We start from the raw sequence: 24992 nt of genomic DNA on the forward strand, positions 1-24992 counted from the left end.
TTGGATTACTTGATGCTGGTTTGCCTTGGATTCAAATCAAGATCATTCGGTCGTTTTTGAGACTGTATCTCCATATGCTTTTCCCATTGTTCTATTGACTATGAGGTCTACCCCATTTCTTCTAAAGGGTTCTTGCCCACAGTAGTAGATATAGTGAAATAGATACAGTCTACTTTTGAAATATCTCTGAGGATGAATAAATCTATCCCAACTCCAGCCATAAGGGCAGAGTTGAGTATATTCAAAATCTAGTAATATTTTGCATGGAACAAACTTGCATATTAATAGCAAGATTGCACTCTTTCTATCAAAGGCCATTTTGAACAGAACAAAATGTTCAGATAAAATTGTGGTTAACTGTAGGGGTAATAAATTATTATGAACATGTCCTATTGTCTTTTTTGTATTTATTTGTATATTTGTATTAGTTTTTCTATTTTAATATGGTCAAATAACTTTAGTATATCACTAAAGATTCTATTCTACTCTATTCTATTAAGCATTCCTTACAGATGGGTTTCATACAATAGAAGATAAACTCTTTAATATAATTCAGGAAATGAAGATATAGAAGTAAAATTCAATTCTTTTAAGGTAAATACTAATGATGCATATGATAAATTATCATCTGAAGTAGAGCAGAATAAAGAAATTAAGAATTGCAGATTGGACATTTGGAATTATTCTTAATTCAGATAATCAGAAATATTTCTGCCAATCCATCAATGGAGATTCTGCAATGAACTTGACAAAGAGCACTTGACAAAGAAGAAATAGTGCAATTCTAGATGCAGTTATCAGACAATTCCAAAGAGCACAAGGTTGCAATTTGGAAACAAGAGGTGGATAAGAACAATAAAAGAAGCTGAACTTGTAATAACAGCAGAAATGGTGGAGAAAAAGCATGAAAGCTCAGTTTCAGGTGAAGATGAACTTTATAGTTTTGGGTTGAGACGCCTGATTGATCTACACTCACTCATTGCCAAAAAATTATTGAATAGAATAGAATAGAATAGAATAGAATAGAATAGAATAGAATAGAATAGAATAGAATAGAATAGAATTATTTATTGGCCAAGTGGTTTTTTTAATTTGCATTTATATCCCGCCCTTCTCCGAAGACTCAGGGCGGCTTACACTATGTCAACCAATAGTCTTCATCCATTTGTATATTATATACAAAGTCAACTTTGTATGATTGGACACACAAGGAATTTGTCTTTGGTGCATATGCTCTCATCAAGAATTATTGAATTAATAATTATTAAATTAAGAGGTAAAATTGAAGATTGCTTAACATCTGGTAAAACCTACCTGATAATGAAAGACCCAATAAAAGAGATGGCACTAGGAAACTACAGGCCAATTACCTGCTTACCTGCAACTTTCAGACTGCTAACTGATGTGGTAGCTGATGCAGTCCAACAGCATCTAGCTACCCAAACAGAAAGGACATCATGCAAACAGCAGAGGAGCAAAAGATCAGCTCCTAATTGGCAAAATGATTTTGGAAAACTGCAAGAGAAGGAAGATCAACTTGAATGTAGCATAGACTGATTATGTGAAGGTATTTGATTCCCTTTCATGTGATTGGACAATCAAGCACCTAGTCAATACAGACATCAGATGCTTTGTGCAAATATCAATGGCAGAATGAAAGATAAAGTTGTCTTTCATGGAAATGGTAACAGACTAGGAGTGGTTAATTTCAAGGAGGGCATCTTTCATGGAAATTCACCATCACCATTACTATTTATTATTGCACTGATTCCTCTGTCAACAGTACTGAATAAGTCAGGCAAACATGAAAATTTTTTGCCAGGCTCTCTCCTTTACATAGATGATCTGAAACTGTATAGAAAAACAGTATCTAAAATGGAATCGCTGCTCAACATTGTCCACTTACACAGATTATCATGGTGGACTCTTTGGAGGACCCCAATGATAAGCAGACAGAGCCACTTCTAGAAGTGCCCACAGACAAAAGCAGCCAGCCCCAGTACAACCAGATGGACTGCTATCTGTGCAGGCAGAGAGATTGGATAGGCCAGTAATCAGCAAACAGTTGCCATCACTCTGAAGATGAAGCCATAGAATTACCTAATATAAGAGTTCAGCCAGCTGCAAAGTGCATACAGCAGAATAGAGTAATAGAATAATAGAGCTGGACGGGACCTTGGAGGTCTTCTAGCCCAACCCCCTGATCAGGCAGGAAGCCCTGTACCACTTCAGATGAAAGGACCCTGCAATACTGCTTGTACAGAATGACTCCTGTCCCGCTGAATGTGCCACACTTGGAATTACTTTTATTAAAATGGAGTAGCAAGCACAAGCTGAAGAAACAGTGCACCAAATAGTTAGCCGCTGCAAGATTTTACAGATGGACTAAAATAATACAAAGTAAAAACAAAGTAGCAACAATGATGCATTATAATATCTGCAACAAATGTAACTTGCTGTGAACACTGGTGGGACCATAATAGGTAAAATAGTAGAAAAGAAAAAAGCTATAGTGCTCTGGATTTTTTAGCATTAAACAGACAACATTAAAAACTGTGGATTAAAAAAAAAAAGGCTGCTGCGGTACCTGGAGACAGAAGAATAAAAAAAAATACAAAGATCTGTAAATAGAAGTAGAACAACTGTGCCCAAAGAAAACAAAGGTAGTATCAAATAGGCCCCCTGGGTGCAATCTCAAAACATCTGTAACCTCATTGGTACTGAAAAAAATCATCATCAGTTAATTGAAGAAGGAAACTTTAGGTGGGACAGTTTACCTTCTGTGACAAAACCTTTAACACTATCAATTATATACAAATAAAAATTTACCATAGATGCTAGAAAAAGAAATCCAAGATGAATAAGAAAAATGTATTATAAGACATTTTCATACTGAATCTGGAAAAGTAACAATTGCCTCAAGTTATATTCTGAATAATATATAGATCAAAATCCAATAATTATAAGACTAATGCAAGGAACTTCCAGATCAAAGAGATAGAGATTTCATGAAATACTATAATTACATAAGGATATTAAAATGTTATCAGGAACTAAATAACTTCTTTCAAATGAATTAAGTTCTGATGATTCATTATAGTATAGGGTACTAGTCAGGTATTTTTGATAGATTTGTTTATCTCTCTGGCATTAGAGAGAAAAAGCCACAGAAAAACAGGAGTATATATTACTGAATGATTTGAAGCAATTAGAGTGAACATATAACCCAATGCCTTATGGTCATATTATGGACATGTGGGGTCCTCTCTTAATGTGCGCAGTCCTGAGTTATAATAGCAACTGTGGCTGCCAGAATTGCCTGAGCACTACCTATAATGATCCAATAATAGTCCAAGGGTTATATTTTGAATTTTACAAGATTTAAGTGAGATGGATTAGCACATTTGAAATCCAAGCATGCTAGTTGCTTAAAATGTGTTTCATAAACAATTGTATAGAAGTTGGTTGCTTCTACAGAAGGGTCAAGACTTCCATGTGGTCTGAATCAACTGAAAGCTATTTGTGTAAACAGAAATAAACAATATGTAGAAAATCATGAATGTCTATGAAAAATAAAAGAAAAAAGTGTCCAGATTTTCTCATACTTCCCAAGTTGTTCTTAAATGTCTACTGCCATAAAGAGGCAAATACTAAAAAAAAATAAAAAAAAAATTCTTCATGGTAAATTAATAATTAAATAGACTGTAATCTTAATCTCTTAATAGGAGAATGATGAAATCTTTTGAAAGTTTTGTCTTAGAATAATTTAGTTTATCTGGGTGATTTCAGTATCTTCAAATAAATAGAACAGCACTAAAACAATTATAAAAACAAGGGGGAATATTGAGAGACTTGACTTAATTCAAAAACCTCATAATATATAATTTTGAATCTGAGTTAGGCTTGCTTCATAAATTATTGGTGGTAAAACTCATAATCCAAACAAATAAAAGATTGCATGATTAAATGGATGGAGAATTTGAATGTAGTAATAGAGATGCAAAAATGGGAATTTTAATATAAGAAGATTATATTATGAACAATAAAGAAAAATGGGGTTTTTTACCATTGAAACATCACTTCAGTTTTATTCGCTCAATGTATACAGAATTAGCTCTGTATAAGTTAACTGTTTCATAGATATTACATGTTTCTTATTGGAAAATTGTTTCTTCGAACAAATAATTTACTAAGTTGCAGGACTAAGTTTTTATACTTCTAAAATAACTTTGTACCTTAAAAGTAAATCTGTTATGGAATTTAATACAAAGTGGAAACCATTCCACTACAGTTAAATATCTCAATTTGTATCATTCCTTAAAAAATTTCAGTATACAGTCTATATTTCAATTTAATGGGATATTTTAATCAGAACAGATTTTCAATCTCAGGCTATTATGGCTTATAGATTTATTGGGTGATTCATCTATCCTGAAAGCCTTAGTTTCTTAAAATATTATAATATATTCAAATATTCATGATTAATGAGATACTAGAGGTATATAATACTAAGATATTTTATATTTTGTTTACTCACTTGTGCTTTTTAACTCACTTTATTTGAGGTATGTTTTTTGGGGTTTTTTTGCCTCTTTTGCTTATCTCTCTAAAATGTTTCTCACTAAAATGTTTAATAGCCTTTTTTTTTAAAAAAGGAAGAGAAATATCCTTTTTAAAATAAAGATGGCAATGTGGTAAACAAATAACAAATAAGAAGACAGAGCCCATTACCTTCAAATGAATGAATGAATGAATAAATGAATAAATTTACCTATGTCCTTTAAAAAATCCTATAGCAATGAATGCCAATTTATCAAAAATGGCCTCAAGGTCTCCAGGATATTCCAACATGCCTAAAACTTCCTTATTTCCCCCCCTTCCTTTTAATCATGTATAATTCTTGGAGACTAACTGGGCAAGTCCCTGCAGTTTTCTCATGTTACTCTTACTAACAAGAGGCTCACATACTCTGGCTGATGAAAATAACAAATGTGGTCCCCAAAATATACAGAGTATACATGTTATTACAGCAGTACAGCTGTATCACAATACAGTAGGGAACAGCTTTTCCCTCCCTCTTATTCTGTTACCTGCCAATGGCCTTGCCTAACGGCACTGAATAAAGGAACAATCCCTCGTCGGTTGGGCTGGGCTACAGCTGCTCCTTGCTCTAGAAGCAGACGGCAAACATCCAACTTCCCTCTTCCTGCTGCAGCAGTTAGAGCTGAAGAGATAAAAGACTGATTAGAAAAAAAATGATTACAGACTCTCAATCTACTTTAAGAAGAACTGAAATTGAAAAAAAGAAGGAAAGAAAGGAAAATGGAATGGTTTCTGGCTATAGTTTCCAAAACTTTTCAAAGACTAGCTTGTTAGAAGCAACTTCTGGAGAATGAGTAATACTTCTTACTTTAATAAATGTATTTAGCTTTGTCCCTTTGCAAGAATTTCCATTCCTTGGCACTGCTGATAATTAGAGTTGTTCTTCAATTCTGCTACATGTAGAACTCTATGTAATTTGATAGTTTGTATATGTACATAAAAATACTTCTAGACTGGAATTAGAGCTCATTTGTTGGAGTAAACAGAAAAAGTTATTTTTCTACAACCATAAAAGCTAATAAGATTATGTTATTTTATCCATAAAAATAGTTTTAAAACTAAGATAATTCTTTGTTTTTAAACATTCCCAAAACTTTTCTCATGTATATATTAGAATACAATGTAGTTTCTATGATATAAAATTATGAGACATAAAGGAACACTGCATAATAATTTCATCATCCCCTCAAAAATGGATCTATTTCTCCTAGTACTGCAATTCAATGCAGTATTATTGATGAAGAATTTAAATAAAGAGAGACCTATTGCAATAAACAATTGATATGCACTTCAATTTCTTTTCTCAAAAACGGGTATTTATTTACTTACGGTGATTTTATGTCACATGGGAGCTTAAAAATTTTTTTAAAAGGAGGACAAATTCAACTGATGGTGCTGAGGAGCTATTACAATTCCTGGATTTTCTTTCAAACTTAACTGCATGACAAGCTACGCTTGATAACTAAAATGTATTTTATTTTTAAATCTGGACCAAAATTCAAATAATGATTAACTTAAATACATGTATCATTATAGGACACAAAACGTGTCAGGATTGAAATATTGAAATATTTATCAAATATTTATGAAACCATAAAACATTCCAGTCCTGGGCATGTTTTAACATCTGAATAGTCTGTTCCTTTCTAATATGAAATACTTCGACTTCAGAACAATCTGCTCTGACTGTGGAAAATTTTGTACATCTCTTTTCTATTGCACACAAACTGGGATCAAACGAAAGAATGTATCTAGATCTGAATCTAAATTCATAGAGCTGAAGAAAAAGTATAAAACGTGGAAGAATGGCATCCTTTTGTTCTCTTCAAAGTCAGAGTACCGCTGCTTTAAAAAGCCAGAGTTTGGTATGTTTAATTTGGAAACTGTTTTTGGTATCTTGTATTTCTGAAACTTGAAGAGATACATATATACTATATATGTACTATGATTATATATGCAGGATCTTAAACAATGCAAAATAACACAATTTCTTTTATTTACAGGTAGTTCTAAGAGAGTGCAATAGGACATGTAATAATTCTACTATTAGGTGTCATCTCACTTAATGACTTACTGACTGCTTCAGATCAAATCAAGATTCCAATCCCAATTATGGTTGTAAGTCAAGAACTACCTGTAAGCCTCCCTAGTTTTGGAGCATCAAGTAGGCAATGTAAAGAAAATATTGGAATCTAAGCTGAAGAGTCTCAGGAAACATCTGAAAAATTTAGCTGTTGGTAGTGCAACCATAGATAGCAAGAGTTTATATCCAGTCATACAATCAACTAATCCAGCTAAAGAGAGAAAGAAGGAATGAATTCAATGGAGAAAAATAAGGAAAGCTGGGAGACAGAAGAGAGCCAAGAAAAGATGATGAAAGAAGCCTTGTTGACAATGAAAACAAAATTTCAATGTCTCTCTCTCCCTGGAATAGTTAAGCCTTCCCTTACCATAAGTTCCCCTGTCCATACTATCATTACCCTTTCTTCCATCCCTAATACCCTCAGCTACCTAGACACCCCACACTCTCCTGATTATCCAAGAATAGACACCACACTTCACCACTTCACAGTCAGATGGTTGTAATAAATCTTGCCAATCCTCATTTAATTTCCCCACTTCTGAGCAGTAGAACAACTACTCTGATATGTGGGGATTCTCAGTTTATGTGAAACTAATGGGCAGATTTTTACCCGGAATAGGTGGTCTTGAACATTCCCAGGCTCAGAGTCATTTAGACTTTTTGATAGTGACCAGAAACTTTAAATTATATTTGGAAACAGACTGGCAACCACTGCATTTCCTAAAGAAGTGGTGCTATATGTCAATAAAGTCTCTGACTTATATAAGCTAAAGTACAATTTGTACTAGCTGAAATTTCTGGATAGGCTCAGATGCAACAAATTTCAATAATCTAATTGAGCCCAACAAAAGTGTGAATGATTACCCTCAGTGCTCCCCATTCCAGGAAAGGCAGCAATTGACTCATCAGGTAAAGCCGTAGACATGCCTTCCTCATCACTGTTTTCAGTTGTTCTTCAAACAACAAACAGAGTCTTAGAGGACCTCAAACTGAGAATCTGTTTGTTCTGGAGAAGTGCAACACAGTCAAAAATTATACTTAGTATGAGCCTGAAATCAGAAGACCTTGATGGAGATGCATAGGAACTATTAGCTAAGCAAAAAGGCTGTAGCATTTTTAAAGTGCTGAACAAAGAAGTAACATTAGGAAATGCAGCACACTTCCTGAGGATTAACATCAATTTTGCAAATCTATTTGTATTAAATAGGGGCAATTCCCTTTTTTTAGTAATAAGACTAATACTTTTACAGCATTAAAGGCTAAGATGGAAATAAAATTTTGATGTCTATTGATATGATAAACATATTCTTTGTAATAATTCTGGTTTGAAAACTGGAAGTAAAACTTTGAAATTCATAATTCAACAGGTATAATATTTTCAATCAGTTTATGGCAAATTTTAAGGTTATTGTAAGAGAAATTTGGACTGATAGAAATAAAATATCAGCATATCCAATTAAAACATCTTTTGATTTCATTATTAGCAAGTACTCTGAATCACTATCAGTATTAAAATACATTTGTATTGTACATTAAAATACTACAATGTGTGTATAGAATTCAAAGGAATATTATTGTCTATGACAACTTGAAATGAAGAGGCACGTAATTGCCCATGTTGACAGTCCATCTTTCAAGGTAAGCAAGGATTCCAGGACAGTCCATCTTTCAAGGTTCATGGCAAGGATTCCAGGAATGCTACTTTATTGTTGTAGGGTACATTAATAGAGTCTTGAAAGCCTGCCCAAAATCTTCACTGCTCTTTAAGGACATGATAGTCAAGGCTGAGCTATTCTGAGCCTCTTCTTTCTCAAATTTTCTCCAGAATTCAGCAGCCATTTTATTATTTATTTGTTTTATTTATATCCTGACTCTATTATTTTTACAAATAATTCAACACAACTAATTTAGCTTATATACCTTTCTCCTCCTATCTTCCCTTTTCATCCAAAGGAAGAGCTAAATCCTTTTTAACTGTAAAGACTGATATTAGTTATTTAAAATATTTGGAAACAAAAAGATGATTATACTTATTTTAACAAATCTATTGTTAGGAGTACTAAAGTGTCTTAAATGTGACTTTAAGATGAAATTGATTAAATAAAAAACTTTTTTTATCTATATAGAATGTTGAAAATGGATCAGCTCTCAAGACCATTATTCCTGAAGTATGAAATAAGAGACATATAATGTGGGTTTCTTCCACAATAATTTAATTTCCATGTTTTTCTTAATACGGTTTTGCAAAGAATAATATAGAATAAAGGTGTAAATGTGATTTTGAATTATATGCTAACATTTTGGAATGTATTAATATGAAAAATTATAGATTTAATTAGCATGGAGTGAAATAATATATAAATTATTGGGCACTTTAATGCTGTATTTTAAAAGTGAGTTTTTTTAAAATTATCAATTTCTGTAGGATTGAAGGCTTTTAATCAAAATGACAAAAACAGTGTTGCACTGTCATGATGCAAGCCACCCCTTTTATATATATATATGTATGCAATGAATAGTGTTTTCATAATTTGCTTCTTTAGTATATACTGAATTTTATAATGCCATCATGGCAAACCTATAGCACATGTGCCCAAAGTGGCACATGGAGCCATATCACTTGGCATGCATGGTATCGCTCGTTCCTCTTGTGGGTTTCTGATGCGCATGTGCAAGTGATGATCAGCTGGCCTTTGTGCATTTAGCAGTGCCAGAAACTGGAAGAGCTGGTCTGATCGGCACAGATCGGTACATGCGCATGAGTAACCGTAAGACTTGCTGGCCAGCGCACAACTGGAAGTACCTTATCCGGTGTGCTCATGCCCCCTGGGTAGTTCCTCTTCCTGGTCGCGGCCCTGACAAGCACACACGAAGTGCTCCCTTTTCGGCACCTGGTGCCAAAGAGGTTTACCATCACTGATATAATGTGCCAAAGAGGTTTACCATCACTGATATAATGTATTATGTCTTCTGCCCTTTTTCTCCTTTTTTCTTCTTTAGATTGTTTCCCCTTTCTTTTTATATACGAAAGCAAAAGAAAAAAAATGAAAAATGAAACTGTGTTTAAGCCATATATGTTTATACTGGGTGCACATACCACAATATAATGCTACAATTATGGAAGAAATCCAGGATAGAATTATTTCATGTTTTTTCAAGTTTTTAAAAATGTTTTACAAACCTATGTACATTTGTGCAGGACTATAGTATTAAAACAAACAAACACACATGCAAACACACCCTATTATTTATAGATTACAATCATGTAGGTATAAACTACAAACTAGGTTTAAAGTGGTTGAGCAACTATCCTACTTTCAATAGAAAATAGGTGAAGAAACCAGAAATATCCTGCCTGCAAATCCCTAACCTTATTTTAAATTAATGGTAAAATGAGAGGGAAAAGGCTCTGTCATTTAAAAGCACTCCCACTGATAAGAATTAATAATGCCAGATAGGAATGCAAATGAATCTATAATAACTGGAAAATACAATCAACCAATAAATAATTTAAGTGAAATGAGTGGTATAGAAATGTGACAAATGAATAAATAAATAAAATAATACATCCACAAAAGAGGTCAAAGAAAATACAATTTATTGAGGTAGAAACAATGAAAGAATGATTGATTGAAGAATGTATCAGCTTAGTTTCAGCATCTAAAAGGAGGGCCGGGAAGAGCAATAAGTTTGTGCCTCCCAGCTTTTTTTGTTTTCTTTATTGAAGAAATGTGGCTTTTTGGGGAAGGAGAGGGTTAAGCAAGGGGAAGCTCATCTTGAAGCTGCCACATTTGAATCCAGGTGACTGACTTTACCAAAGCCTAAGAAGAGCCAGAAGTTTGCAGTTTTCTAAGAGCAACTTCCAGTATGATTTCATTAAGTGAGCATGGAGGCTTGTATGGAAGCCTCTCTGGCATTGGAATGCAAATCTGGGGACTAATCTAGCTGTGTGTGTCCCCCTCCACTGGGCTATTTTTGGCTTTGCAAAACTTTTTGTTGCTTGTTTGCCTCCTTTATGTAACCTCCCAGGGTCTCCACACCCACGAAATATCCCATGCTCACTAAACAGGCCTCACATTAGTTTAATGGTGGAGCTAGATCAGAGAGAGCAAGTGGTACGGATCATTAAGCAAGGTTGTCTCACTTAATTGTTGCCACCATTTGTAACTATAATGGGCAGGCTCCCTTACCTTTATAGGTTGAGGATTATTTATTTGCCTATGTGACTAGTATTGCACACTATAAGTTGAATATTACACCAGAATTCATCTTTTTTATACAACTGAATGATTACAGAAAAAGACTGAAAATTAAAGTACATCTTTTTGCATCAAGATATTTAAAAGTTTTGAGAAATATTACTGATTGGGAAAATCAATCTAACAGAAAAATTACTATTTATCATTTAATAGGTCTATCTATATCTGTATGAATCCTAAGGGTACTGGTTTTCTAATGTGTTGGATAATGGTTATGAATCTTGAAAAAATGTTATTTAATTAATATTCTAGCTATCTAATTAACTGGCAAACAAATGAAAACCTGTATTTCATATGGCACTCCCAAAATTAAGAAAATTAATGAGACAATTTTGGCACTGCAAAGAATTCCCACAGATCAGTCTCTTTGAATAAATCTACTATGTACCCAAGAGATACAAACGTTCTAGCTAAAAAAGTTACCTGTCTCTCCCCATAAGCTGTCAAAACTGTTGATTTGTGCTCGCTCCACCTCCTCTTCATCTTTTTCTGGGAGATCAAGCAGGTAGGACACAATCTAAAACCCAAGAATCTTGTCAGTTCATGAAATACGTGGGTACCCCCCACCCCCCAAAAACCTACACAAATCAAAATATTTGGCAACATTAAAATAATTGCCTTTATGAGACAAATGCACTTTCTACACTTAGTAGAACAATGTAAAAACCAAAAGGTTAACATAATACTTTATTGATCTACTGAAATGAAGTATGATATATTTAATATTCCGGCTAGCATTACGTTCAGCTTGGTTAATATGCTAATATACTTTTTCCTGGGAAGATAAGCTATTATCTATGTTTTAGTTAACAATGGGAGAACCTAACTTGAGTGTGAGTGGATGTTCCAAAGCTATCTCTCGAGAGGCATACTGGATTGGACTCCAAAAAGGAAAATGGGGCCAAGACAAAGAAGTGGATGGGCACCAAGTCACAAATTGTTGTAATATTAAATTAAACTTTAAATCAGAAGTTCTCATTAGCAAATTAATCATTTATACCTTAATCATGAGTGATCATTTCAAACTTCTGGCTAAAGACATGCAACTAGGATTTTTTCATCCACTGCAAAGATACAGAAGCAAAGACTGACAGCCAGACAGTGAGCCTGAGAAAATGAAGCTTCTCTGGGCAAGGAGAAAGCTGTGAAACTGCCCACTTGAGATCTTTGTGAGGAAAAGAGGATCCAGAGGGTTCTTATAGGCAGGTAAAAATGCCGGGGAAGTCCAAGGAGAAAAGAGCTTGCTCATAGCCTCAAGCAAAGATTGTTTAAAAGACAGGTTTTGTCCAATCCATTTTCTAAAGCACTTTTGGATGGAGAAAATTTAAAGTGTAAAAAAACTGAGTGCCCAAAGCCATCTGGGTGAATGTATCTTTCATCCTTGGGAAAAATTAAAGAAAACTAAGGATATAAAGATTTTTAAAAGAATTAAAAGCAAAAACCTTACTGGGAGTTTGGAATGCAAAAGTTAAAAATGGACTAATGGGACAGTTAAATTTGGAGTATTGCCTTATTTAAAGAATTTTAAATTAAATAGATAATATGCAAATCCATGGAAAAGGGAATTATTTAAAGTTTCTAAGAAGACTGATTGGCTAATTTTGCTAAAAAAAGACATAAGTGGAAAAGGGAAACAGAAAGATCAAGTGTATTATAGTAGCATGGTGTGCCAAAAGGGATTAAAGAGTGACAGAGTGATTGGACTGATTTCTCCTTTTGGATTACAAATTAGAAAAAAATGCCTACTATTAGAAAAGCAGCAGAAGTTGAAGAAGGCATTAAAGGATCAGAAACTCAACAAATAGAAATAAGGGATTATGTCTGTCTTCACAAAGGAAGTTTGAAGAATTAAGAAGAAATGTACAGTATCAATAATTGTATCTTGTCTGCATCAATTAATAGATCTAGCTACTATCAGAGAATGGAGGAAAATATACAAATATGCAAGAAAACATGAATAAAAAACTTGAAGAATTTGCACTATAGATGAACTATGAGGTAAGTAAATTCAATATATATATATTGAAGTGGTCAAAAATTATATTCTGAAGAATATAATATTTTTTTGAAAGGCACAAATCTTTCTCAAAAATAGATGCGTTCTGGATTTCTAATAAATGTGCTATCTACTAATAAAATGGAGATATTACCAAAATCTTTTTCAGATCAGTGACTTGAATATATAGAGTAAAGGCAGAATTTGCAGATAGGGGCTAAATGAAACTTTGCTACAAAAAGAATAAATAATTGAGGTACTGTACAGAACTTTAAATGCTTTGAGATTAAATAAAGGCATGGACATAAACATAGTTTGGACTGCAATTAAAGCATTTATGAAAGGACAACTTATACAGCAAAATGGTAAAATGATAAAAATGAAAATTGAAGAATTAAATTGATCTCCAAAAAGGAAAAATGTCTCATAGCAAATTAAAGTTTTACAATGCCAGCTGTGCATTGCATGGGTTTTTATGGTGCAATAAAGTTAATGTAGATTTCAAAAATAATTATGTAAGAAATACCACATTAAGATTTTGGAATAAATATAAATCCAGGTTGCATCCACAGATACCTTTATGTTCTCAGCGCTGAAAGCATTTTATAATAAACAGCAGGCAAAGAAAAATGGTCAACATATTACAACTTATTAATAAAGTTCAAGTTGAAATCAAGAGAATAATTGCAGAGGGATTTAGTTTTCCATAGTTTTTATATGTATAATTAAGTTAAATATTTAATGCAGGTAAATAGTTGTAGGGCTTGAACAATACAAGGCAGAGCTTAAAAATTGACCTGTGTACAAATGATGAACATCTGACTGCAAAAATGTATACTTTTTTGTTGAAATATGAAATTGAAGAGGAACAAATCAAAGACTACAGGATAAAATAGGCAAGAATTTTAGCTACAACATACAAATAGATTAATGGGAAAGCATATGCCTAAAGGAACTTAAATTAATGTTGTGTTAAAAGAGAACTTTTACAAAATGATATATTACTGATATATGACACTAGAGAAATTATCTAATTTCTCTAACTTCTAATCAATGTTGAAATTGTAATAAATATGAAGGAACATCTTACCACACATGGTGATTAGTGCAAAGCAAAAAAAAGATGATAAAAAGAATTTTGAAGATTAATATTGAATTGAAACCAGACTATAGCCTTTTATAGACTTTTTATTGAAAATGGAAGAAAGTGAAATTGTGATATCTAGATTCAATGATTGAAAAAAGAGACTGAATGAGGGTCTGAAGGAATTGTTGTAATATTAAGGAGAAAAATGGAATAATGAATTAATCGGTAACTTTTGTAAAGAGGAGTGGAAATCATTTCTATTTTTTCTTCCTTTCTTTAACTTTATTCCTTTCTGCAATTTTCCCATCTCTTTCTCTTTCTTTTCTTTGTATATTTTTTGTATTAATATTTTATTTATGTAAAATATTTAATAAAAATTAATTTTAAAAGAGAGAATGTGTGTGTGTCGATATATTTAAAATATGATTTTTAAAGCTCTATATATCATGGTTGCTCAACCTTTTGGCTTGCCTGTGCTGTATTGAGTGAAGATTAATTGACTTGGGCCACATATAAAATATATAATACAGTTACTGTATATAAATAACAAGTGTCTTATTTTTAATATTTTTTGGTTATTTTGTGAGGCCACATATGGCCCATGCACTATGCGTTGGACATACATGCCTTATAAAGTCCAGTACCAGGATCTTAAGATTTGATCATTTTGACCACAGCACTTTTTCTTAATATCTCCTCTACCTAGCAGAGTGGTCATTATCTGATTGCTAAACTTAAAAGTTGAGGTTAATTTTTAGCAATCACACAAACAGACCTCCAGGATGATCTATCCCCAGTCTGGTTCTTCAGGTTTTCAAATGTTGTATTCACTGTCCTTGTAACTGATATTACCAATTTTGCTACTGGTCAGTGATCACCCTCTTCTCTTTTCTTCCAAATGAACCTAGTCATTTGTGCCTTAAGCAAAAACTGGATTGATTTGTTATATGGTCAATTTGGGTTTTTTTTTTTATTGGCTATTCATAATATTCTCAGAAGTCTTCTCTAACACCCAAATGCAAAACAACACTAGTTCTATCCTATCCTGTTTTTTCAAAATCCAATGTTTACTTCTATAGAGTGTACAACAAAGTCCATTGCTTGCATAATTCTGATGTTTGTAAGTATAGACACAACATTGTATCTGAATATTGTTTCAAGGCCCTAATTGCTACTCTATTAAGTGCTAGTCTTTGGTGTACTTCTTGATTGCTGTTTCTTTTACTGTTGATAGACAATCCTAAAAGATAGGTAATGTGCACCACTTCAATTATCTTCACTGTCAGTTTTAAAACTGATTGTGGGATCTGTTGTCATTAGTTTGCTCTTCTTTATATTTAATCTTATTTTTTCCTTTTCTTGACTTTCATTACTAGAACTTTTTAACTAATTAATCAATCAATCAATCAATAACATTCAGAAAATGCCAATCTTCCTTTGGGACTCTGGGTAGTTACAAACAAAATGTTGAAAACATAAAAGCAGAATATAAAATTTAAAACAGAGGAAGATCAATTGCATTTTTAGCATTTTTGAAGTAGTTTAATATCAGCCAAGTTTTTTTTTTGTTTACATTTACATTTTGTTTACATTTAAGTTTAAGTTATCAAAGTTTCTTCACCCAGTTTTAAAACTATGGCTCATCATATTTCAGTCTTCCTGAATAGTGGCAATTCTTTCACTTCTTTCAAACTTCAGTAAAGAGTTATTAACCAGGATCCTGAATAAATATATCTAATTTGAAGGCTACCTAGCCATTCAGCAAGACTACATAACATTTTACCTCAGTATATCCCATGCTAGCAGCAGCAATGAGTGCTTGTTGGATGGCCTGGCTTTTTTTGAACACTCCTTGTAGCTGTCCAGCCATTGTCCAGTCACACTGAATCAAAAATTTGACAACCTCCAGGTGGCCTCTAAGAGCTGCATGTACCAATGCACACTGACCATTCTTGTCCAAGTGATCCACCTTGGCAACAAAAGGAAAACCACAATTAAAATCAAACTGTTTCAGTAACTATCATTACAATGCAATATTCATATAGAAACATTTCTACTATGTTTCTCTGGCCAAATATATGCAGAATTAGCCAGAATAAATTACTAAAATGAGGTGTCCTTTGAAAATAGATGTTCTATAATATAAGTAGTCCTTGACCTACAGTCATTCGTTTAGCAAATGTTCAAAGTTACAACGGCAAATGGTGGCTATGCAGTCGTTGGAATTTTGGCTGTCCCAACATCCCTATGGTCATGTGATTGTGATCTGTGTGTTCAGCAACAGGTTCACTTATATCTGCACTTCATCCTCACTCCAATTCTGTCCCCAACTTGCACTAAACTCTTGCACCCTCCATGATTCACCATTCACCGCCAAACACCTTTGCACACCCTTCTTGACTCACATCTCTTATGCATCTCCTTGTGAATCTTCTCTTTCCCTCTTCCTCTCCCCATCCACACCACCACCACCACCACCAGCAGCAGCAGCAGCAGCAGCAGCTATTTAATTTGCTTCACAGTGTGGGATTTACAGCTTGTTGCTGGCGTCCCCATAAACTTTGGTTGTTGGAAACTGGCAGAAAGTTGCCTTGTCAAACAACTGTGGGATTTGATTAATGACAACAATTTTAACTGCAGTGATTTTCATTGCTAAGTAGGTGGTGATGTTTTACAACTGCATCATTTATCGATGGGAATCCCAGTCCCAATTGCTATTGTAAGTCCCACTACTTCATATTCATCACTGTTAAGATCCCGCTTCAACCAGAGCCATTACCTCAAATCTTCCCTTCCAGCAATAAAGTCCTCTAGTCTGCAAGTCTGATAAGTAATTGGAGAGTCACTATGCTACTCTCTTCTGATCACCCATGTCCAGCCTCTGCTGCTTCCTCAAAGTCCCCTCCTTCAGTAATAGCTGTGATCACAGATACCTACGGTTTCTGTGTAGGCATAGGGAGTAGGGTGTATGCCCAGGAATCATGGCCTCCCAAGTATATACAGACTGTCCTTTCCAATAAATCAATGTTCAAATTGCCTCTCCTGAATCAAGACTCTAAAATACACTCCTCCCCATTTATTAAGATTGGAAGAGGCAGTAGAGCTGATGTGTGCATGGTAATGGGTTAGGGTTAGGGTTAGGATTAACAATGACAATTTGAGTATCTTTAGTGTGCAAGAAAGCTGCAAGTAAAGGCCATTTCACCGTGTCACTATGAAGAATTAATGAATAAGCATAGCCCCAGTTTCTTAGACAATTCTTAGAGGAAAGATGGTTGATAAAAAATCCCAATCCATTACTTAATTACATTGGTGGCGGGAGCCTATCCTGATGTTGACAGTTAGGAAAGTACTGATAGGAATATTTAGTGCAGTATATTGTAGTTTTTGAAGGAGTGACCTGCCTAAAACTCCTGAAGGAAGAAAGAAGCTTCTGGTACATTCAAAAGCAGAAGATACTCAGAAAAAAACCCACAACAATGGTAGCCATAAGTGAATTCAAAAATGACAGTTGATGGGAGACCTGAATTAAAAGTAAATTATTTCATATATTGAATGATTAAATAAACAAACAAATAAATTGTTCCAATGTAGTATTTGCTCTCTTATTCTTCTAAAATAATTATGGAGGATTGACCAAGAACAGATTGAATACAACATCCCAGCTGTTGAAATAAGATCCACTAAATATGTAACATGATTTGTGATCCCATCAAAAATCAAGTGGTTAAACTCCAAAATATGATCAAGTCTATTGAAAATATATTCCAAGAATGGAATCAGGTTACCATAACCCAATTATAAAAAAAAAAAAAAAACCTCCTTTTTGCTGACTTCTGAGCTGGATTGGCTGGAATTGGATTTTGCACTGTAGCTGGGGCTGCTTTTGGCATTTTTCCCCCACTGTGAAAACCCATTCCCAGTCTGGCCCAAGATGTACGACAAAGAGCTTTTTTATATGCTGTGGCTTTAGGGCTCCTCTTTTCATAGCACAAAGCCTACACAAGCCTGGCCCAGGAGCCTGGCTAGGTACCCCTCATTAGCAGTGGGAACAAGAAGCCAGTGAAGGTTGAGGGCAGCAGAGATCTTGCAAGACAGCAAAGGTCACTGTCTGGGACTGGGACTGAGCTGGAGTGACTGCAACTTTCCAGAGCATGGCAAGCAGCCCAAGAGCCATGCAATCACGGGTTGTTTGCCGCCTTGCAAGGCAGGGTGTTGGATAACAAAAAGGACAGAGATGTGGAGGAAGTAGGTGAGTGAGAAGAGTTGGACACAATCCCTTATCAGGGCTAGCAGGGAGCAAGACCAGAATGGCTTGGTTTGGGATTGGTACTCATTTAAGGATCTGAGATTCTTGGTCAATGGCAGCAACTGGGACTGCTGAAATTATTGTTGCTAAGTGATGTGGTTATATGACATCATGCTTTGTATTAGAAATGCTGATCCCAATTATGGTTGTAAATTGTAAATTGAGGACTCTGTATTTGACATGTGCTGATGCATGAAACAGTACATCTATACATATTTTATATTATATGTCATAGGCATGTCATAATTAAATTGTACATCCTTTCATTTTGGTGGTGAAACAATCGCTACTGCCACACTGGCCAATCTTGATTTTGCTGTCACGTGCCTGGTATTTTGGCTTGACTGATATGAAAGTCCTCAGTCTCATAGAAATTTGTATTTTCTTTACTTGAAAGGCAGTACATTTAGTTGGATTTGTCCTTTTTGTCTTGCAACAATGCAGGTACCCACTACAAGTATAGCTTCTGCTATCTTTTCTGCTATGTAGTCTGCAGTAGTGGCATGTTTTGTTGCACCTGCTGGGTTAAATTATTCAAGTTCTGGATTAGTTGGTTGAATTGAGTGTCTTATGTATATATCGAAACAATGTCTTAACAGGGCAGTAGCCATTGTTCTGAATCCAAATGGATATGTGACAGCCCTCATCTCACTGATGCAGAAGTGTAGAAAGGGAAATCAAGCTATTTATCAGACTCAAACTCAATAAAAGCAACCTAGGCACTTGGCATAATATGATTAATTAAAAATTTTGATTTGTCAAAAGATCGAAGACACTTACAGTAAATCAATTGAATGCCCTCTGCCAAAATGAGGTAACCTGGCATTCCTTTTTCCCATGTTTTCCTCTTCTTAGCAGACACCTTGCTTGCATTTCTCATGCATAATGTGAGGTACTAGTACATTATTGACATATTAACATTCCCATCCTGGGAAATACTAGTTCCCAATGTATTGTGTTTCTTACATATACAATTCAGCAGAATATCATACAGATTGCCTTTCAGTTTGAATCCTCAGCTTTTTCAAAGAAGCTGAAAAAAGTTTATTTATTTTATTATTTTAATTTATATACCGCCCTTCTCCCAAAAGACTCAGGGTGGTTTACAGCCAAATAAAACAAAAATATAAAAATTAAAAACATTATTAAAAGACTCATTCAATTTGGCTAACAATTAAAATTCAATAAAAAAACTAAAACTCAATTAAAAGCTCCCATTAAAAACTACTAGGCCAGCCCTGCGCGATGAAACAAGAATGTCTTTAGCTCGCGTCTAAAGGTCCGGAGGTCAGGGACTTGACGTAACCCTGGAGGTAGCTCATTCCAGAGGGCAGGAGCCCCCATAGAGAAGGCCCTCCTCCTGGGGGTCGCCAGTCGACATTGTCTGGCCAACGGCACTATGAGGAGACCCTCCCTTGGGAGCGCACTGGTCGATGGGAGGCACTAAGAAGCAGCAGGCGGTCTCATAAGTAACCCGGTCCTATGCCATGGAGCGCTTTAAAAATGGTAACCAACACCTTGAATTGCACCCGGAAGACCACCGGCAACCAGTGCAGCTTGCGCAGGAGAGGTGTTACGTGGAAGCCTCGAGTTGCTCCCTCTACTACCCGCGCAGCCGCATTCTGGACCAGTTGGAGCCTTCGAGTGCTCTTCAAGGGGAGCCCCATTGCTGTAGTCTAGGCGGGAAGTGACGAGGGCATGAGTGACCGTGCATAAGGAATCCTGGTCTAGGAAGGGACGCAAGTGGTGTATCAGGCAAACCTGATAAAAAGCTCCCCCGGCGACGGCCATCATATGATCTTCTAAAGACAGCCATACATCCAGGAGGATGCCTAGATTGCGAATCCTTTCCACGGGGGCCAATCCCTCGCCCCCTACAGTCAGCGAAGGAATCAGCTGACTATATCAGGATGCCGGCATCCACAGCCACTCGGTCTTGGAAGGGTTGAGTCGAAGCCTGTTTTTCCCCATCCAGACCCGTACAGCCTCCAGACATCACTTCAACGGCTTCGTTGGGGTGGTTAGGGGTGGAAATGTACAGCTGTGTATCATCGGTGTACAGATGACATCACACCCCAAAACCACGGATGATCTCACCTAGCGGCTTCATGTAGATGTTAAACAGGAGAGGCGAGAGAACCGACCCCTGAGGCACCCCACACATGAGGCGCCTCGCGGTCGAACTCTGCCCCTCTGTCAACACCGTCTGCGACCGGTCAGAAAGGTAGGAAGAGAACCACCAAAAGACGGTGCCCCCCACTCCCAGCCCCTCCAGCCGTCGCAGCAAGATACCATGTCGATGGTATCAAAAGCCGCTGAAAGATCTAATAGGACCAGGGCAGAGGAACAACCCCTGTCCCAAGCCCTCCAGAGGTCATCTACCAACGCGACCAATGCCGTCTCCGTGCTGTACCCAGGCCAAAAGCTGGACTGGAACGGGTCCAGATAGACAGTTTCATCCAGGTGCTGGGGAGCTGTTGAGCCACCACACTCTCAACAACCTTCACCACAAAACGAAGGTTGAGACAGGATAATAATTCTCTAAAGCAGCTGGATCCAGGGAGGGCTTCTTGAGGAGGGGCCTCACCACCGCCTCTTTTAAGGCGGTGGGGAAGACACCCTCCATCAGAGACATGTTGACAATTCCCTGGAGCCAGCCTCGCGTAACCTCCCGGGTGGCCAGTACCAGCCAGGAGGGACACGGGTCCAATAAACATGTGGTCACTTTCAGCCTCCCCAGTATCCTGTCCATGTCCTCGGGAGCCACAGCGTCGAACTCTTCCCAAATAACGTCACCAAGATCTACCTCCGTCATCCCGCCCGCATCTGCCCAATCTGCATCCAGACCATCCCGGATCTCAGCGATTTTATCATGCAGATATTGTCCAAAGTCCTCAGCACGCCCTTGCAAGGGGTCCTCCCGTGCTCCCTGCAAAAGGAGGGAGCGGGTCACCCTAAACAGGGCGGCTGGGCGATTATCTGCCGATGTGATAAGAGCGGAAAAATACTCCCGTTTTGCCGTTCTTATCACCACTAGATAGGTCTGAATGTAAGACCTTACTAGTGTTCGATCAGATTCAGAACGACTGGCCCTCCAACCATTCTCTAGGCGTCTTTTTCGGTGCTTCATCTCTCTCAGCTCCTCAGAATACCAAGGAGCCAGTCGAGACAGGCACCAGGTCAGAGGCCGCAAAGGCATGACGCGATCCAAAGCCCCAGCCGCCGCCCTTTCCCAGGCAGCCACTAGTTCTTCAGACGAGCTGTGAGCTAGATCCTTGGGAAATGGCCCAAGCTCCGTCAGAAACCTCTCCGGGTCCATCAGGTGCCTGGGACGGAACCAACAGGTCGGCCCAGTCTCCCTGCAGCAGGGGTTGGGGGTTCGAAAGTCAAGTCGAAGGAGCGAATGATCCGACCGTGACAGAGGTTTGATGATTAAATCCCCTAATTCTAGATCATTCAACCACTGCCCAGAGACAAAAACCAGATCCACTGTGTTTCCCCCGATGTATAATACTACTTTATACAAATAATGCTGAGATCTTCTCATAAACTCAATCAGCCATGTGCCCTATAATAGCATGTCAAATCCTGTTACCCATTCTGAACTGAAATATGTATTTTTCTTATGATTGTAAGATTATCAAAGGAGCCCACAAAAAAAATACAGCTGTTTTAAATAATTGTTAATAGATATAGCATGTATGCCCATGCCTGCTCCATTGTACCTTTTCAGATCCAGATATGAAATGCACATCCCTAATATCTAAATATTTTATTCATCCACTAGTTTTTTAATCAGAAAAATATAATCACTTATCTGATTCAAATAAATTAAAGAGCAATTCCACCATATCACACCCCAATCCCATGTTAGTGTTCTAGATAGCTCAACTATGGCAACTTAGCGGTCACCCATTCCAACCCCTTCATCACCTTGGCTCTTTTCTTGCATAAAAGTGCCACAATGCTTAAATATCCAGCAGCAGCAGCATAACCAAGAGATGTTAAGCCACTTTCAGAAGAGGCATCAACGTTTGCTCCAAACTCCAACAGCAAGGCTACCATCTCAGAGTAACCAAGATGAGACTGGACACACAAAATTGGGGCATTGTTTAGCACTTCAGTCCTGTAATTGATGTTGGCACCTCCCAAGATCAGCAGACGACTGACCTATGCAACAAGAAACAGAGTAGTAATATATTAGAGCAATATTCTCCAGATTTCTAATACCTGAGAAAATTTGATTTGATTACTCACTAATAGCTACAATTCTTTGAACGGTTATATGTAAATTTAATTTAATTAATTTGATTTAAGTGCCATCCGACTCCAAAAGGCACTGGGGGCTCACAATACAAGAAAAGAATAAAATACAATGTAATACCAAAGCAAACCAGCTGAAAGGTTTAAAGAAGCAGATGAAAAAAAAAACAATGAATCTGGATATAAGTAAAACTCAGAAGGAGCTTCAAACTTCTTAGTCTGAGATTCCAGATTGTAGCATGATGCCTAGTCACATACATGGATAATGGGAGTCTAACAAAAAATTATGTGGATTGTAGAGCCCTGAATAGGTTCTACCTAATTCAGATTAATTTTAGCCTAAAATTATATTTTTCTCAGCTTATGTGGAAACTTTACAAAAAGTCAAATAAAAGTTCAAAAATTATTCTCTCATTTTTCTGCTCCTAGTTTAAGCTTTGCATAGAAAATTAGTTAGGAAAGGCGAAGCAATAACATGCATCAGTTACAGCTGCTCCAGAATGCAATAGTGCAGGCAGTGATAGCACTTATTATTGCATGATCTCACGTTGCCAATCTACTTCCAGCCTAAAATTTTAATAAAATTAATATATAAGGCTAAATAATTCCCATTAGATTGATTTAGTCAGATTTTAGAGATTTTAGATTTACTCATATATGCGAACTGCATAAATTTCAAGAACTGCTACATCTTTGTAAAGAAAGAGATAGAAAATGTAGTGTCCCAGGGTCGGGTAACTGCCAGTTGACTTCAACAAACAAAGTCAATGGGGAAGCCAAAATTGCTTAATGACCATGTGATTAATTTAATAATCATAGCATAAAAAAATCATAAAATCAGGCACAACTCATTTAACAGTCACCCCTCTTAGCAATGGAAGTTCTGACTTCAACTGTAGTTGTAAATTGAGGACTACCTGTTTCTGAAACAAAAGTGAACCAGGTTGCCTGAAGCAGGCCAAACAAGGATATTCTCCATTTTGCTCTGATGTAATGTCAAAAACCTATGAACAACTAAATGGAGATTTGTTTTCAGGATCAAGACAAAACCAGAAGTCTTACCATCTGGCAGACAGTACAGAATAATAAAAACAAGGACAAATAGGCTGAAAAACAGCTTCTATCCCAGGGCAGTAACTATATTGAATTCTACTGTACAGTGCAATATTAATGCAATATCGGGTTTTCAATTCAATTGTATAGAATGTGAAGGATGTGTGTTTGTGTTTTATTTTTATAGTTATAATGTACACTGAAGATGACATTTAATTTTGTTGTACGAGGTGCAATGACAATAAAGTAAACTAAACTAAGTGGGAAGGATTGTTGTTTCCAATAGGAACATCTATCAAAATACTGGCTTTGCTTAATGAAATGATTAGAATAGATAACCTGCTCCACTCTGGAATAACAGAAGATATAGAGGATAATGTGTTCCACAAAAGGACCCTACACTTAAAACACTGTCCACCTACCATTGTCTTGGTTTTTAAAAATAATTTTTAATTTTTTTTTCTAAGAGAGAGCATCTCTTGACACTTCAAACCCAAAATATTATTATTATTATTATTATTTATTAAATTTTTATACCGCCCTTCTCCCGAAGGACTCAGGGCGGTGTACAGCCAAGGATAAAAAACAAAACATATACAATTAAGATAACAATTAAAACAAAGCAAATTATAAAGGCTGATAGTTAAAAATTAGATTTAAAATTTTAAAATAGTAAGAAAACCCAATTAAAATCCAACACTAGTTATGCCAGTCCCGCTTGAATGAATAAATGTGTTTTGAGCTCACGACGGAAGGTCCGAAGATCAGGCACTTGACGCAGGCCAGGGGGAAGTTCGTTCCAGAGCATCACTGCCCCCACAGAGAAGGCCCTACTCCTGGGGGCCGCCAGCCGACACTGTTTGGCGGACGGCACCCTGAGAAGACCCTCTCTGTGAGAGCGTACGGGTCGGTGGGAGGCAAAGGGTAACAGCAGGCGGTCTCGTAAGTACCCGGGTCCTAAGCCATGGAGCGCTTTAAAGATGGTAACCAAAATCTTGAAGCGCACCCGAAAAACCACAGGGAGCCAGTGCAGACTACGGAGCAGCGATGTCACATGGGAGCCACGAGCGGCTCCCGTTACTACTTGCTAAATAACTAGTATTAGGGAAAGGAGGATCAAGAGAAAGAGCTCAGTCCATCTCTCATTCTTCTGTATTTGTCATAATGTTCAGGATTATCAGAGCTGCTATTTATATAAGGAAAATATAGATATGTAGTAGTAGTAGTTGTAGTAGTAGTAGTAACAACAACAACAACAACAGAGTTGGAAGGGACCTTGGAGGCCTTCTAGTCCAACCCCCTGCCCAGGCAGGAAACCCTACATCATTTCAGACAAATGG

At 36.5% G+C, this 24992-nt stretch overlaps 1 protein-coding gene across 7 annotated transcripts in view; it reads right to left on the reverse strand.

Moving 5' to 3' along the window:
* TANC2 (tetratricopeptide repeat, ankyrin repeat and coiled-coil containing 2) overlaps positions 1-24992 on the reverse strand; it is a 329859-nt gene that overhangs the window by 39033 nt on the left and 265834 nt on the right. For all 7 annotated transcript variants that reach the window (XM_058179549.1, XM_058179546.1, XM_058179545.1 and 4 more), the window contains 4 exons: positions 22270-22506; positions 15811-15996; positions 11368-11461; positions 5091-5224 (listed from right to left, as the gene is read on the reverse strand). In XM_058179549.1, coding sequence (XP_058035532.1) covers positions 5091-5224; positions 11368-11461; positions 15811-15996; positions 22270-22506 — 651 coding nt within the window. The remainder of the gene's footprint in view (positions 1-5090; positions 5225-11367; positions 11462-15810; positions 15997-22269; positions 22507-24992) is intronic.

Source organism: Ahaetulla prasina, chromosome 4 (assembly GCF_028640845.1).
Source record: "Ahaetulla prasina isolate Xishuangbanna chromosome 4, ASM2864084v1, whole genome shotgun sequence".
Classification (NCBI taxonomy): Eukaryota; Metazoa; Chordata; class Lepidosauria; order Squamata; family Colubridae; genus Ahaetulla; species Ahaetulla prasina.